Raw genomic sequence first — 17809 nt, forward strand, 5'->3', positions numbered from 1 at the left:
ATGCAAACACATAGATGAATTTCAAATGCATAAAATGAATTGAAAGAAAGCTGCCTTCTGCTTCTAGGCAACATGGAGCAACAGGGACAAATTACATGAAACAATAATTTTCAAGACTAGTGGACATTAAGTAATGAATATAGTGATCCCTTCAGAATATTAAAAAACAAACAAGCAAACAACAAAACAATGCCTTGCTTATTGCTTTGCGAGTTTTAGGCTGTGGCATTGGAAGGGGATCCGGCTAAAATTCACCACATTATCTATGTTATGGAGATGGAGCTGGGAGTCTAGGGAGAACAAGGTAACTAAAATTCACAGGACAGACTATCAGACATGACACAGCTACACGGAGAGAAAACCGTGGAGATTGGCAGGAGGCTGCTATCAAGTATTTAGCAGAGCACTAATGAGTTCATATGAATAAGAAACTCTTAAGACCAGGAAAAGAACCACCAGAAACGATCAGAGGACCAGTCCTCACATTTTACACACGGTTAAGAATAATGTTAATTTCCACCACCCAGAGTAGAAAACCTCATGACTGACGGGGCAGGGGAGAGTGCTCAGCAATGACTTACATCAGTAGTGCAGAATTATTAGTTCTAGATTAAACTCTGTTTCAGTCCGAACTAATGAATCTTAAAAGCAATCCCTGAAAGGATCAAACTGTTTCCAAGTAACTTAACTGTGTCTCAGAACAAAGCTCAACAATATAGATAGGAATATAAAAATATCCAGTATCCAACTCGGCAAAAATTTTAAATGTCTGACATCCAATCAGAAATTGTGAAGCCAACAAAGAAGCTAGAAAATACTTCCCATATTGAGGAGGAAAAAAAAATCAACTAACCAAAACCAACTAAAAACAGACACAGATGGTAGAATTAGGAGATAAGAACATTAAAACAGTTATAACTATACTCCATATGTTCAAAAAGCTAGAGGACAGATTGAACAGGTTAGGTATAGACATGGAAGATATAAAACAGACTCATATTAAACTTGTTCAGATGAAAGCTACAATGTCTGAAATGAGGTATACCTTGGATGGACTGGTAGGAATTTGACAGTGTAAGAGAAAACATTAGTGAACTTGAAGATACAGCAAGAGAAACCATACAGAATGAAACTCAAAGAAAATAAACCTCCACAAATGAACACAGTTTGTGAACTATGAGACAACTTCAAATAGCCTAAAATTGCAAATGGAGTCCCCAGAGGGAAGGACAGAAATGGACTCAAAGAAAAGTATTTGAAGAAATAATGGGCAAAATATTTCTAAAATTGACTGAAACTACAAACCCATAGGTCTAAGAAGTTCATGAAACTTCAAGCACAAGAGACTATATAATGGTACATCATGATCAAATTTCTGAAAACCAGTTAAAAAGGGAATAACTTTAAAACAGCCATAAGAAAAAAATATATATATTATATACAAAAGGACAAAGAAAAGCATGATAATAGATTTCTTGACAGAAACCATATAAAGTATCTTTAAACTATGAAAAGAAAGAAAAACTATCAAAAAAACCTAGAATATTATAGACAGAGGAATATTTTTATATTTCAGATAGGGGTACCTGGGTGGCTCAGTCAGTTAAGCATCTGACTCTTGATTGCAGCTCAGGTCAGGATCTCAGGATTGTGGAAATTGAGGTCTCTTTGGGCTCTACGCTGGGCATGGAGCCTGCTTAAGATTCTCTCTCCCTCTCCTTCTGCCACCCCACCAAATATATATACATATGTTTCAGACATATCAAAGCTGAAAGAGTTTAATTCTAGCAGGCTCACATTTAAAGAAATGTTAAAGGAAGCATTAGACCCTAAGGAAAATGATCACAGATAGAAATATGGATCTACAAAAAGGAATGAAAAGCATTAGAAATGATAACAATATGAATAAATGTCATATTTTTGTTATTACTTAAATCTCTATAAATCCTAGTTCACTATCTAAATAAAAATAACAGTGCAGTATGCAGTTTGTAATAAGTAGAACTAAAATATATTACAATAACAGAAATGTTAGAAGGAAGAAATGGTAGTGCACATTTGTAAGGTTCTTGTATCTATCTGAAGCGGAAACATCACATCAAGATTTTGGTATGTTGAAGATGCAGTTAGTAATACCAAAAATAGCCACTCAGTAGAGATCCAGCTTTTAACTGACAGTAGGAAATAAAACTGAATCATAAACAATCCTGAATACTACTGTATTAGTTTGCTAAGGCTGCCATAACAAAGGTAAGTACCAAACATTCAGTGACTTAAATAATAGAAAGTTATTTTTTTTCACAATTCTGGAAGGTAGAAGTCTAATATCAAGGTGTTGGCAAGGTCCACTTCTTCTAAGGTTTCTCACCTCAGCTTGTAGATGGTTGTCTTTCCCCTGTGTCTTCACAAGTTCTTCCCTCTGTATATGTCTGTGTCCTAATCTCCTCTTCTTATAAGGACCCCCATCATATTCGATTAAAACCCATCCTAATAACCTTAATTTACTTTGATTACCTCTTTAAAGACTCTATCTCCAAATACAGTCTGAGGTGCTGGGGTTAAGACTTCAACATAGATTTTGGGGGAACACAATTCAGCCACAAAAACTAATAATGAGAGAGGACATTACTTCAGATTCTAAAGATAATAAAATGATAATAAGGAAATACTGTGGTCCATGTTATGCCAAAAAATTGGAAACTTAGATGAAAAGGACAGACTCTTTGAAAGAAACATGCTACCAAAGGTCACTCAAGAAGATATAGATAACCTGAGTATCTGAAATCTAATAAATTTAATTTGTAGTTGAAAACTCCAGGTCCAGATGGCTTCAGAAGTAAAGTCTATCAAATATTTTCTAAAAGTAATTTTAATTCTACATAAAGTTTTGCAATATATTGAAGAAAGAATATATCCAAGCTCATTTCATGAGATCAGCTTACATTGACACAAAACCCAAGCAAAGACATTACAAGAAAATGTACTGCATGGAGCACTGGGTGTGGTGTATAAACAATGAATCTTGGAACATGGAAAGAATAAAATAAAATTTTTAAAAAAAGAAAGAAAAAGAAGTTACTAACCAATATATCTCAAGATAAAAATATTAAACAAAATTTTAAATAAACCGATCAATGATGTATAAAAAGAGTAATACGTCAGGAACAAAGCAAGAATGTCCATTCACATCTCTTCTGATCAACAGTATACTGGAAGTTCTAGTCAGTGGAAACAGATAAGATAAAAAAAAAAATTAAAGGCGGGGCACCTGGGTGGCTCAGTGGGTTAACCCTCTGCCTTCGGCTCAGGTCATGATCCCAGGGTCCTGGGATGGAGTCCCACGTGGGGCTCTCTGCCCAGCAGGGAGCCTGCTTCCATTCCTCTCTCTCTGCCTGCCTCTCTGCCTGCTTGTTATCTCTGTCTGTCAAATAAATAAATAAAATCTTTGAAAAAAAAAAATCTATCTTCTTAAAAAAAAAAATTAAAGGCATACAGGTTGGAAAGAAGAAAATGCCTTTATTCATTGACTATATGATCTTCTAAGTAAAAAAAAAAACTGCTGAAGTTGACAAGCTACTATAATTAATAACTTAGCAAAGTCATAGCATACAAGATAATATACAAATACCTATAGCACATTTATGATAGTAACAAACAATCAAAAATTAACACTGGAAAAACTATCATAAACAATAGCATCAAAAAGATGAAATAATTAAGAATAATTCTGACAAAAGATGTGCAACATCTGTATGATGAAAACTACAAACTTTAATAAAAGAAATTAAGAAGGCCTAAATTAAATTAAGAGAAATATAATGTCCAGGAGTCAGAAGATACTTATTGTTAAGATGTCAGTTCTTGTAAAGGGATATATGTTCAACAAAATCCCACCAAAAATCCCAGGAGGCATTTTTGTAAAAATTAACAAGATCATTCTAAAATCTATTTAAAAATGATGGATTTCATGTACTCATTATATATTTACTGAGCACTTAGTATGTGATAGGCGCAAGGCAAAGAACTGGTAAGGAAGAGGGAAATTCATTACAAGGATAAGGGGTGGTACTAGCACTCAAAGGCAGATACGCATTTGAACTTCATTTAGAAAGAAATGGAACAGAGAACTGGAAACTTTCTAGAAACCTACAAAGTATTCCATCTCACTATATTCTTTTTGCAGACTGTTTATATTTTCCTCTTAGTAGATCGGCTCTTTCTGCAACAGAACTTTGTTGATTGAAGATAACTACCCACAATTATGTTATGGTTCTAGCTGTACTGAAAGACTGATTGCTACTGTTTTATCTCACTTCGAACTCTTACCTTAATTCTAAAGTCCTGATAGGGATCAAGTGTCCATCCTTGTCTTAACAGAGGGTCAGTTACCAGGGTCATTTAAACTTGAGCAAATATTCCTGATGGTGACAGCAAATATTATCCACAATTTGTATAAGAGTAAGCTAAGATTGAGAAGTACGAATTTATTTTCCCAAGTTCCTGGGGTAGTGAGTGCCAGAAATGATATTTAAACTCTGGAGGCATGCAAGTGTAAAGTCAGCACATGACAGTGAGTGCCTCCTTCAATCGTCCATTGTAGGAGCTTCGCTCTGCTCACCCTAGTACCAGGACCAGCTCTGCTAATGTTTACAAGTTCCTTTCACTGGACATGTGCTCCTGTACTAGAGTGTGACACCTTCACAACTTTCAAAGAAATGCAGTATTAAAAAAATTTCATAGATTCAGATTACCAACATTTTTGTAAGAAGAATAATGATCTAATTTTGTATAAACAATTTGTCTGGAGAAGATACTACTAAAAACACAAACTTACCCTCCCATTCTGTTGGGATATCTCCAACTTCATAGTCTACTTCTCTTTTATTTGCTGCTTCTACAATTCTTTTCTCTCGAATAGTTTGTCCTATAAGACAAAAGTGATTATTTTATTTTTAAATAAACTCATGACACAGCAGTTACCACAAGTAATATTTTTTCTTTGGATATTGCACACCTCCACATATGGTCAAAGAATTATCAGGAGAAATAGATTCCACTAGAATTAGGTACATTAGAAAAAGCAAATTCTAAACTTAATACAGAAATTTTAAATTTCCTTCCATAGTATAAAAAATTAATTTTGGTAGAAAAAAATCTAGATGCTGTGTTAAAGAAAAAAAAAGGACTAACCAATTAATCTTCAGCCACTAATGTCCAAAATTAAAAAACAACAACAAAAGCCCCATTTTAGTAATCAATGGTGTTCAAGTCCTTCAAATTCTGCAAGTATGTGTATTAGAGGTTCAAGCGGCTACTGCTACTGCCCAAGGGAATTGCTATTCATGTCCCCTACTAAGTATGCAATGAATCACAAGATCCTGCTGCCACATTACATTGGCAAACCCAAGGGAACCAAATCATAGGTTGGATTCTAAGACCCATCTGAGTAACTACCTCTCACTGGATCTAAAGGAAGAGGGCAAAAGCTAGTGCACTACAGATTTCATACTTCAGGTTTGAGATCAACACTGGTGTAGGATGGTAGCAATGTAGAAACATGAGAGCAGAGGTAGTAGTAAAGAAAAAGGTGTAGATGGGTCGGGGATGGGATGAGAATGCAATAGGCTTACTTTTCTCAATAATAAAAATCTGATTAGCATGTATTTTAAGTTCATATCAAAGACATAAAACGATGTGGTATTTTCTTCTGTTTCCACAAATTATGTCCTTCAAAGCAGCTTTGTCAAAATGGTGGTTTCAAAACGTGTTCCTTTGTCATTGAGCCTGTGTGCCTGGGGAACCAGGTAAGCTTCCTACTTCCCAAAAGTTAGCAAGTGTGCCTGCCTGTTCAGGGAATGCAAGCTGCAACAAGGAAGACAGTGGTGAGTAACTATGAGAGGAGGAGCATGGTTTAACAATGATCACATCAGTCATGGACAGAAATTTGGGCCTTACAAAATACTACTTCTCTCCCTGCTCTGGGACCAACCTTACACCATGCTAAATAGACTGAGTGACATAATTAAACAAAATGACCTTATTGCAAATCTCCCACACTACCTGAAATTCTTCCAACTAAAAATTCCTTCAATTGCTAACCACGGAAATTCCTGGGGGTGACTATGCAAGAGAAAGGAAGCCAAAAAAGCCTAAGAAGAATGAGTGACTTGCTTTATTTTCTTTGCCTTAGTAATAATAAGTGTAAGGTTGGGATTTCATGTGCAAGCCATCAATGGGTAATAACTCTGAAGTATGGAGTTAAGGAAATTCTGCATTTCATTATGGACTCACTGAATCAAGCTGATTTAATCCTAACACAGAGGTTCCCCAAGTTTTATTTTTTTTTAATTTTATTTATTTATTCGACAAAGAGAGATCACAAGTAGATAGAGAGGCAGGCAGAGAGAGAGAGAGGGAAGCAGGCTCCCTGCTGAGCAGAGAGCCCGATGCGGGATCGATCCCAGGACCCTGAGATCATGACCTGAGCCGAAGGCAGCGGCTTAACCCACTGAGCCACCCAGGCGCCCCCGGTTCCCCAAGTTTTAAAAAGAGGAGTTACCTTTTGCTTACCTTATCCTAAATATACAGTAGGTCAAGGTATTAGTAATGAAGTCCCTAAGCTGTAGGGATGAGTCAGGATAAAAGGAGGCTATAACAGTGACAGCTGCATTATTCTCATAGTAGAGGCTCAAAATAGGTATGTGTGTCTTTACTAAAATGCCACTTAGATCCACATATATAAACTCATCATTGTAACAAAAGTTACCATAAAATTAGCATATACTAAACTATGTTTACATGAAAATTTTATAAATGTTTGGATGAATTAAAATACCTGTGCCTTCATATATTTCTTATCTAAATGCCAAGATATATGTTCTTTTAGCAATAACAAGTACAGAAATGAAAACTATCTTCTAAAACACAAAATCGTAACAAATGGGTTCTGAAAGTATGTGTGTGTTCTCTAAGCTTTTAAATGTACATAAAAAAAATTGAGCATGGAGGAAGATGATAGAAAGATCTACCAGTCCCAGGAGCACCACTAAAGGCATATATATTATAGCTATATTTAAATGTTTGTTACACAAAAATTAACATCTTATTCTTACCCTTAGGTCTATAAACTTAATTTAAGGTCTCCCAAGATTTTTAAAAATCAAAAATCATACCTCTTTGTGTATAAATGAAAAGATAGAGTAAAACATGAGCTAGTTTAACTAATTCCTTGACAACTGCTGAAAAAATCTTGTTTACAAATAGATGGCATCAAAGATGTATACAAAGTGTATATGTACAGAATAAGGCCACTGGTTTACCAAATAAATTTTTTTATGATCAGATGTAAGTTCCTCCCCCCAAATAAATTGTTTTAAAACTACTCCATTCTTTGTAATGAGTCCTACTTATATAATTTTTAAGAACTGGAAATGAAGTCTATTCCTCCCACTGAGTAAGAAATTATGCACAAACTGATCACTTAATCATACTAATATGTTTTCATACAATAGTTGTAAAGACAATCCTACTTATCACAGCAAAAATTTTCACCCTTCCGAATAGAGCAATTTTAAGTACCTGAATAGGTGTCAAAACTTTGGGGTCTTATTTATATTTAAACATTGTTTTGATGACAAAAACATTAATCTAAGATATGTATAGGCTTAATAAGTCTTTTTTTTAAAAGGTTTTATTTATTTATTCGACAGAGATCACAAGTAGGCAGAGAGGTAGGCGGAGGGGGTGGGGGAGCAGGCTCCCTGCTGAGCAGAGAGCCTGATGTGGGGCTCGATCCCAGGACCCTGGGATCATGACCTGAGTGGAAAGCAGAGGCTTAACCCACTGAGCCACCCAGGTGTCCCAGTAGTTGTATTTTTTGTTTAAACATATATAGTTACATATCTTACAAATTTAATGGGTACCTTTGTATCATCCAGTGGGTATCTTTTGTATCATCCTGCAGACCACACTTGAAAAACCACACTGTTCTACAGAGACAGGCCCAGAAACACACATGGTGACACAGTGCACAGGAGCCAACATAACCAGTAAGAAACTCCTGTGGATGGAAAATGGCTGATAAATACCAATCTTTCCTAGAGAAACTTCATGTCTTTTTCTAGTTCTATTTGCAGCCAGACAAATGGCTAATTCTAGGTCTAGAGCAGAGTGGGTTCAAGATGAGTCTGGAACATCTTGCCATGCCAGAAAGTAAGGGAATTCTCAAAAAAATTAAAAAATAAAAGAGGGGCTTGTCACAAGAACTTGAGCCAGCTTACAGGGGTTGATATTTGCTAAATTTGGGATAAATCTGAGCACCAAAATAATTAAGGAATTACAGACCAGCTATTCTCAAATTGTTATAGGGAACTCTGTGGGGTGCCTAGGACCCTTTTAAGGGGACTGGGAGGCCAACACTATTTTATTTTATTTTTTTTTAAAGATTTTATTTATTTATTTGACAGAAAGATCACAAGTATCAGAGAGGCAGGCAGAGAGAGAGGAGGAAGCAGGCTCCCCGCTGAGCAGAGAGCCCGATGCGGGGCTCGATCCCAGGACCCTGGGATCATGACCTGAGCCGAAGGCAGAGGCTTTAACCCACTGAGCCACCCAGGCGCCCCGCCAACACTATTTTAATAATAATACTAAGAATGTTATCTGCCCTTGTGGTATATAACTACAATGGAATACTATGCAGCCCTCAAAAGAAATTAAATCTTGCCATTTGCAACAATGTGCATGGAACCAGAGGGTATTATGCTGAGTGAAACAGGTTAATCAGAGAAAGACAATTATCATATGATATTTCTGATATGAGGAAAGGGCAGGGCAGGGGGTTGTGGGGAATAGGGAAGGAAAAAATGAAACGAGATGGGACTGAGAGGGAGACAAATCATAAAAGACTCTTAATCTCACAAAACAAACTGAGGGTTGCTGGGGGGTGGGGCGTAGGGTGGGTGGCTTATGGACACTGGGGAGGGTATGTACTATGGTGAGTGCTGTGAAATGTGTAAGCCCGATGATTCACAGACCTGTACCCCTGGGGCAAATAATACATTGTATATTAATTAAAAAAAAATGTTATCTGCCTTTTTCACTTCCATTCTTTCATGAATGCACAGTAGAGTTCCTAGTCTGCATAGTGTTCCATTGTAGATATATACCACATCTTCTTTATCCATTCATCTGTTGATGGACATCTAGGTTCTTTCCATACTTTGGCTATTGTGGACATAGCTGCTATAAACATTCGGGTGCACGTGCCCCTTCGGATCACTACATTGTTATCTTTAGAGTAAATACCCAGTAGTGGGATTGCTGGTGGGTAGTAAGGTAGCTCTATTTTCAACTTCTTGAGGAACCTTCATGATGTTTTCCAGAGTGGCTGCACCAGCTTGCATTCCCACCAACAGTGTAGGAGTGTTCCCCTTTCTCTGCATCCTCGCCAGCATCTGTCTAAACAAATCTCTTTCAATAGCTGTGAAAAGTTTAAAGAGATCCTGAGACCAAAATGCTTGAGAACGAAATATGTCACTAGGAAAAAAAAAAAAAAAAAAAAGAATCCATAAATCCAAACTGCTAAAAGATAGCAATAAATAGAGGGATAAATAAACTGGGGAGATAAAAGGGCTCTTACTTATTACATTACTGAATAGTTAATGTAGAAGAACTGTCAGAGCTAAAATACCATCATTTTGTAACCATCACAATAAAAGACCAGTTTCTGGTAAGAGTAATGGAAGGGGATTTCTTGTTTTATTTGGAAGTAATTTCCCTTCCCTCTGTATATAGGGTGTTCTCACACATTTGAAAGGTGAATAAGGCTTACATATTAAAAGGCGTTGATTAGGAATTATGAAATTTCTAATTTGGTACCTATAAATACTGCCTTCCTATGGTCTCAGCGAACCTGTAAGACCCTTGACAGGTACCAGACAGGCAGGTAACACCAACAGCCCTAAGAATGAGACCATAGACTCAGGCATCTCTCCTTCTCTAGGACCCTGCTCCTTCACTAATCCAGGGAAGATATTTGGGCAGCCTTTAATCTTTAAACATGCTGGAGGAGGGATTTTATTCTACAATTACCAAATCAAAGGTGGAAGTTTACATTGGTTGTGACACATAAGCACATAAAATCCTTGGTGATGTCTCTAACCAGCTGCCTACTTCCAGCCCAGTATTTCCCACTGGTGGGGCAGTGGGAGGGGGAGATGAATGCTTTGGGGTAGAAAAAAGAGGTTGGGCTGACTGAGGTGACACATCTCTGAGATAGCTATCCCCTTATAAATAAGCAAGACAGATCCTGAAAGGAGCCCTTGGCTTGGAGAAATGGTGGTAGGATGGCCAAGGTTAAGACCCTTTCTGTCTGACTGACGTCTGTCTGGGCCTTTACCCCACTGGCAGTGTTGAGTGCAGCCAGGTGATAATCCTAAGTCAGTTTGCCTGGTGATATAGACATGACTGCATTTTGCATATGAAAGGAAGCTTAGAAGTGTTAGTGCCCAATACACGGAAGTGAGGGCTAATGAAAGCGAAGAACCACACTCCATTGGTTATATTTGGGGACTTTTAACCTTGTTGTGCTAAGCATTGTAAATTAAAAAAAAAAAAAATTAATTAAGAGTACTAAACTAAGAATTCTTAGATTCAAAGCCATCTTCATATATGACTTAAAGGATAATCTGACTCTGAAGTCATAACTGAAGTCATATGAAGACATAACATTTATTAAGAGCCTCTATATACCAGTCAGTGTTTAGGTATCTTCCATATATTATCTCTTGTGTTCAAAGCATCTTTTACAGATGAGGAAAAAAAGGCATAGGATGATTAGCTTATTTTTATTGACTTCTACCCTTAAGCATTTTCCATTTAAGATTTTTTAAATTAGCATTTACAAAGTTTGCCTACAGTATCATTACAGATATCCAATTAAAAACTAACATTTTATTCATAATCATAAGCTATTATTTTCCCATAGTGATCAAATGAGGCATTTCTGCTTGAAAATGTGATGATTCTATAATTTGACATATTCTACATATATTTATATGAGCATGGATGACTATCTCAGCAGGTCACAGCAGGTAATACTTTTTTTTTAAAGCAATTAAAAAGGCCTTCCAGATAAGCTTTCAGAATTTTTAAGACAGCCAACTAGTTAAATGGATTACCTAAAATCTTATTAGCTTCCTCATACTTACAGGTTCCCCAAAAGGAACCTCTGCTTCCATCTTAGAAAATCCAAAATTAACTCTTTAAATCTGATTTCATTAATTTTTTAAAAGCCATAAATACAATTTACAAAACTCAAGTCTGAAAGTACATGTGAAGAAGATCATAATTAAAAAAAAAAAAGAGATGAACATATTGCAAATTCATGCCTGTGGTTTCCACTTGGACAATAAACTCTTGTTATTTTCAAATTTCATAGTAATCTTATATGTAAACAAAAACTTAAAGTTCTAAAAATGTTATGTTATTTAGCCAACAAATATATACTGAATAGTCAATTATATTAACCCAAGAAGAAGATTTATACTAAGAAATTTAGTAGGTTTTCTGAACGCATTCCCAAATCAAGCATGGGGGTCCTAGAAATATCTAGCATTTTACTGTATTTTCTTCCCTTCTATGACTATAGAAATCAAACATTTTTGTGTAATAATCATTTGTTTTCTAAATGGCAAGGAATTTTCGACCCTCAGAAACAAGACAGCTGTAATTACACTTGCTCCCCCACCCCCAAAAGTAGGTAAACATTAAAAAGAAGACTTCAAATGATACATTCCTGATGATTTAGTCATGTAATAATGTGTTCACCCTGAAGAAATAAAAGAGAAGCAGCCATTTCAGGTTTTGACTGACGTGCAAGTAATCAGTTTTTGAAAGTACTTTATTCATCTAATACATTCTACAATTCTTTGTAAGCCTAAATTACCTTCAATGTATAAAGTATATTTATAATTGAGAATCTGAACATTTAACAAAATAACACAAGAAAACTAACATTCAGTGATCCTGTTAAGACTATGTCTGAATTATGACATAGGAATTAAAATGTCTTAAATATGCAGACAAAGGAAAGGAATAAAAGGGGGTGCTAAAAATCTTTTCAGCTAAATTAAAGAGGCTTTAAGATATATCATATGGCAATTCCAGGTTTTAAAAGGGCTATTTTTAAAAAAGGATTTTATTTGTTTATTTGACAGAGAGAGCATGAGCGGGGAGGAGGGGCAGAGGGAGAGGGAGACTTCCCTCTGAGCAGAGAGCCAGATGTAGGACTCAATGCCAGGACCCAGAGATCATGACATGAACTGAAGGCAGAGGCTGAACTGACTGAGCCATCCAGGCGCTCCTTAAAAAAGCTATTTTACAGTGAGGAAATTTATGACTGAAAAATCTTCATTTTATTTTTAGTGACAATCACTATCTAAGCAAGCAAATTCTAATGTGGTACATCCTTAATATAAAAAGGAATAATATTTTCCCCTCTCAAAATTAGCACACAATCATAGTACAGTATAAACCAATATAATCAAGTATTTGATTTTCACTTTGAGGGTCTTGAACAATTGGGGCTATCAATAGAGAGGTGAAGAGAGAAACTGAAGGAATAAACAAACAGAATTTAGAGAATTAGAAAATTATGCCACTTGTACAGGTTGGGCCTAGCTCAAACTTTATTTTCAGATTTGAAATGTAGAAGGTATGGCTGATTATTTGATTGGTTTCCAGATCCAAAGAGTTTTATAGAAATGGAGTGGTACTTGGTCATTTTACCAAAGATCATAAAAGAGTCGAGGACTGCTCTATTAGCTACCCTGACATAATTCACAGAATATATGACAGTTTTAAATATGAATAATTTAGTAAAAATAAATAGAATACATCTTGTGGTGCATTAGTCTTAATTTTAAAAATACATACATTTATTTATTAATCCATGAAATTACTAATACCCTTCATTAATCTATTTAATTTAGTTACTATCAGGCACTATTTATCATTAATGAATAGAAATCTGTTTTGATATAGAAAGAAATCACATAATCATCTAATGAACTGTGATACTCATCTGCTTAAAAGGAACTATTCCAGTATTTGTGAACTACATCCTGAGTAGAATACTGGGCTCAGCTGGTAAAAGGTTGAGGTGTCAATAATTTTGAATCTCTTCTTTAAAAGATCTTCCATAGAGGTTGAATTTATAAAACTGCTCAAAGCAGAGCTTCTGTAGTTGAGACAGGGGTCCAACACTACTTCACCTTTTGCCCCCTCCCCTTCCCAGAAGGCAACCTTCTCATACTCTGGAGAGCCAACAAGCCCTATGAAAAACACAGATTCAGACCAAGTTATCACACTTTTGAGACTGTGAAATGCATTCAAGCACATGTATTGGTTCCCTAAACAAAATCAAGATCTTGCGAATGGCAGAAAGGGTATCATGTATTTTGCTTCTCCTTACCTTTCACAGAGTTCACCAAGCCATCTGCTAAGAACTCCTGAGTAATCAGGTGGAAGACAATGCAGGATTTTCCCAGCAGTTCCACAGTCCAAGGAAATCTAAGGCCTACTTCAGATGTGGAGCTATGATTTAAAGCGGAAGCATGACTTAAGGCCTGCTTCCCATGTTTAAACAAGATGAGTTCAGTGAGAAATCATTCTCTCACTTGCGAGTAAGAGGTTCTTAGGAAGACATTAAAAGTCTGTATAGCAAACAGGGAGAAACAACTTTTGGATTCACAAGTCCTCAAGGAGGCTGGCCTACTGGGGAAGCACTGGCAACAATTCCTTTAGCCCCTCAAACCTAGAAGATCCAGTGAGGAGGAAGAATTTGGGGTAGTCTAAGGCCAACCCAAGCAATGAAAAGACAAAAAGGAAAGGAAAGAAATTCTAGGAAGAGCAATTTATTTATAGTATCCCATTATTTTAGTCATTAGTTTTAATTTTCTCTACAATAAAACTTTACCTTGGCTAATAACTAATAAAACTGGGTAACATAAATTTTACCTACGTTCTCTACTCCAGTTCACTGGCAGAAATCAAGGCTAATAAATTGTGACTTCACCAAAAGGAAGCCTGTAGAAGTATGAAATGTGAAGGCTGGCCACATTTTGCTTGTGCAGGTTGCAATAAAGAGTATTATCCTGTTAATCTTCCCTAGTTATTCCTTACTTTCCATTGATGTTCAAAAAGATTAAAACTATAGTCACAAATACTGAAGATCTGCAAAACAGTTAATATTACTTTAAGATAGGTGTGTCCAAACCTATTGTGCACAAACGTAGATTACATCTACTCAAGGGTGTACTTGGTAATGCATATCAAGATACTTACCTAAAAAAGAGCCAAAAGAACCAAAGTCTTGGGGCACGTGGGTGGCTCAGTGAGTTAAGCCTCTGACTTCAGCTCGGGTTATGATCTCAGGGTCCTGGGATCGAGCCCCACATCAGGCTCTCTGTTCAGCAGGGAGCCTGCTTCCCCCTCTCTCTGCCTGCCTCTCTGCATACTTGTGATCTCTCTCTCTCTCTGTCAAATAAATAAAGTCTTAAAAAAAAACACCAAAAAGTCTTAAGCATTTTTTTATTCCTAGTAATAAATAATAAAGCTTAATATTTTTCCTACTTCTTGCTACTTCTTTATAAGACTCCAGGGTCCAGAGGTCATCTATTTTAGTCTAATTTTGCAAAATAACAATAACATTATGTTAATGTAGTTTATTAATTTTATCTGACTTATTTAGGAGATGAACACAATCATTTATTATCAGATTATGTATATGGCACTTATTAGACACTTTGTATTTTCTTTAATTCTCACAACAATCTTTATTTTTATAATTGAGTAATTAAAGCTCAAAGAAAATGTGATGAGAAAAGGTGTGTTTTCAAGTCTATCTAATTTTTACACGGAAATTTAAGAAAATGTGCTAGTACAGTCACCTCTTGTGCTACAAAACCTGATGTATCAACATCATCCACATATAATCAAATTCATACTGCCTCTCTTATTTTCTCTTGCCTCCCTTTAACAATCCAGTTTAAAATCACTTTGCATACACTTCCCAAATTCTCCCTTTGTTTTGAGACAGGCGAGCAACCTAACTATTGTATGACAACAGCACCACCTATTGGCTGTAAAGGGATTGGGATAATCTAAAGTAGCACCTGCTTCCTTACCCTTCAGAAAGACCAATGCATAATTTGAGTTCTCCTTATCTTCTGCCTTTTAGTTACACCTATTTGAAAAAAGTTTCAGCTAAGTCCACTTAAAATTTTTTTCCTCATAAGTACATCTTTTTTCTCCATCTCTCCTTTTAAAACCTGCAGAGTTCTCGCATCTCTCTTGATTCCATTGCTAACGAGTATGTGTTTTTGCTGATGTGCAGCATTTCAAATGAACTGTTGATTAAAAGGAATGTGAATTATTCTGGAACTTGAACTACCATTCAGAACACAATTTCAATGGAAAATGTGTTGAATTTGAACAAGCTGCTTACATGGAACTTTTGGAATTCAAGTAATTTGTAGGTTGGAAACTTGTTATAATACCAAAACATGTAAAAGTATTGAGTCTTTCACTGTGCTTTCCAAGGCAAATAAAGGAACAGAATTGTAACACAAAGCAATACAGCATATATTCCACCCCTGCTCAGAGTTGATAAACATTTTGTCCTGCAGAATTTGAAGCTTGTACTACACAGAGTAGAACACTCAAATATTTGTTGATAACAATGATGAGATCCTTGTAATTTTGCAGTGGCTCATTAAAGTCACACTAGTGATACAGGAAGGAACAGCTTCCATTATTTTGTCTTTTATCTCTATGATGAAAACTACCAGGATAACATTTGTAACTCTAATCACTTAAGAAGCTCTAATCATGTACTTCTGTTTAAAGCAATGCTCTACTTGGATGTCCTTATACTTCTGTGACAGAGAGTTCTATATCTTCCTGTAATATGTTCTAAGTATCCAATCCTTGAAGTCCTATCTTTATGGTAAGCCCTGCAAATTCCCATCAAGGAAATTTTGTGCTGAAACAGGAGAAACATGTAAGATTGCTCAAGTAAATTGGTCATTATGAAGTCACTTTTGTTGCTGGTACTAATCAAGTAGCAACATGTTTTTGTCCCTTGGTGTGTGCCCTGCATCTCAGTTCTAGAAACTGCTCCTGAAATTCTATTTTGAGTCCAATTTTTTTATGCAGGAAAAGACCACCACTGCCCATAAATACTGTAACCAAAAGTGTTCTCACCAGCTTCGACAGAGACTATTCTTGATTAGAAAGAGAGACCCTGTTCTCTTACACTGAAATCTGTCTGTGGCCTAATCCTGATGTCCTGTGCCCAGGTGTATGACTTTCTCCTCACTGTTAGCTATATTCCAGCCTTGCAAATCACCTCCCCTTGCAGCTTGGTCAAGATATATTCAAAGCCCTTCACAGTCTTGGTCAAAGTACTTTGTAACAGAGTGAGGTCAAATTCCTGGACAGCTCTGGAGGCACCCTAGAGGAGACCCAGGCTTCCTGGTGGGATTTCGGTCCAGCCTCTATTCTCAGAGCTCATACAGTAAACACACCATCATCTGGGTGTGGTTAATGTTCCACGTGAAGGGGGTAATGGTCTGGTTCTGCAGGTCCACGACAGAATCCTCTAGGATGTAAACTACACTAATTGAGCAACACTGGCAGGAAACAGTCATTGGGCTCTCGCGGGGCACCATGCTGGTCCGGGTCAGGAGACCCTGGTACTGGAGCTCCTGGTCAGGGGTCACCTCCCTGTGCACTGTGTCTTCCCTCAAGACATGTCTATTGTAGGGATTTGGGCACCGCTGCCAGAAAGCAGCAAACACTTGGTCCCAGGAACTATGCAGCATGCTTTGGCACAGGAAATACTTCACCACCAGCAAGGCAGCTCAGCATCCTCGCAGCAATGTGGGGTATGAAGGCCAGGTAGGGACTCAGGGCAAGCCCACCAGGCCCACAGCTTATTCCCCTCAGTGCTGCACCCATGCAGCTGCCTCCAGCCTGAGGCACTGTCTGCCACAATTGAAAAATTTTAGAACTATTTTTTAACATTAATTGATTTTACTACTAATTCCCTCCCGAACAATACCAACATTTTAACAAAAATATACTAATAGTCCTCTGATTTGTTCTTTTTACTTTAATGTTTACACCATCACTCTCATCCAGGCTCCTCTTATTTCATGCTTATATTAACTGAAAATCCTTTCTAACCATACTGTATTCTGGTGTTTATTCTTTATTGTTAAGAAGTCCTTTCTTTAGGGAACCATTTACTATTTCATTCATTTTGATCATGCTCTGTCCATTGAGGTTGGGAGAGGGAGACTATTATCCCTCTATCCAGAGGTAGGATTGTGAACTAAATTTGGCCATAGTATTACAAATCTTTAGCCACAAAAATTATTTCAGGGATGGGCACATGACACCAACTGAGCCAATCAGCACTTCCTGAGATATTGTGCTGGAAGCCCAGGAAGACTCTTCACCTCTATGATCATAACTAACAAAGACCACATAGACCTGAAACTGCTGGGGCCATTTATCTTACATCGTGGAGAAAACCTGTCTATGAATGAAGCTAATTTGGAAGGAAAAAGTGTCATGTGATACAGAAAATATAGTCTCATGATATTGAGCACTTGAACCTAGTTCAATTTCAGTTCAATGATATTTTCTATTAGGGTAGGCTAAGCTGTAATAGAAATGGACTCTAAAAATAAAATAGCTTAAATAAGTGTATCTCTTTCTTATGTGACTGTCCTGGGTGGATGTT

At 36.7% G+C, this 17809-nt stretch overlaps 1 protein-coding gene and 1 pseudogene across 1 annotated transcript in view; both read right to left on the minus strand.

Moving 5' to 3' along the window:
* NDUFAF2 (NADH:ubiquinone oxidoreductase complex assembly factor 2) overlaps nucleotides 1-17809 on the minus strand; it is a 168968-nt gene that overhangs the window by 52060 nt on the left and 99099 nt on the right. Inside the window, exon 2 of the mRNA XM_046000040.1 lies at nucleotides 4835-4924. Within this exon, the coding sequence (XP_045855996.1) occupies nucleotides 4835-4924 (90 nt within the window). The remainder of the gene's footprint in view (nucleotides 1-4834; nucleotides 4925-17809) is intronic.
* LOC123938317 overlaps nucleotides 16385-17809 on the minus strand; it is a 99856-nt pseudogene continuing 98431 nt past the window's right edge.

This window comes from Meles meles, chromosome 3 (genome assembly GCF_922984935.1).
Source record: "Meles meles chromosome 3, mMelMel3.1 paternal haplotype, whole genome shotgun sequence".
NCBI classification, from domain to species: domain Eukaryota; kingdom Metazoa; phylum Chordata; class Mammalia; order Carnivora; family Mustelidae; genus Meles; species Meles meles.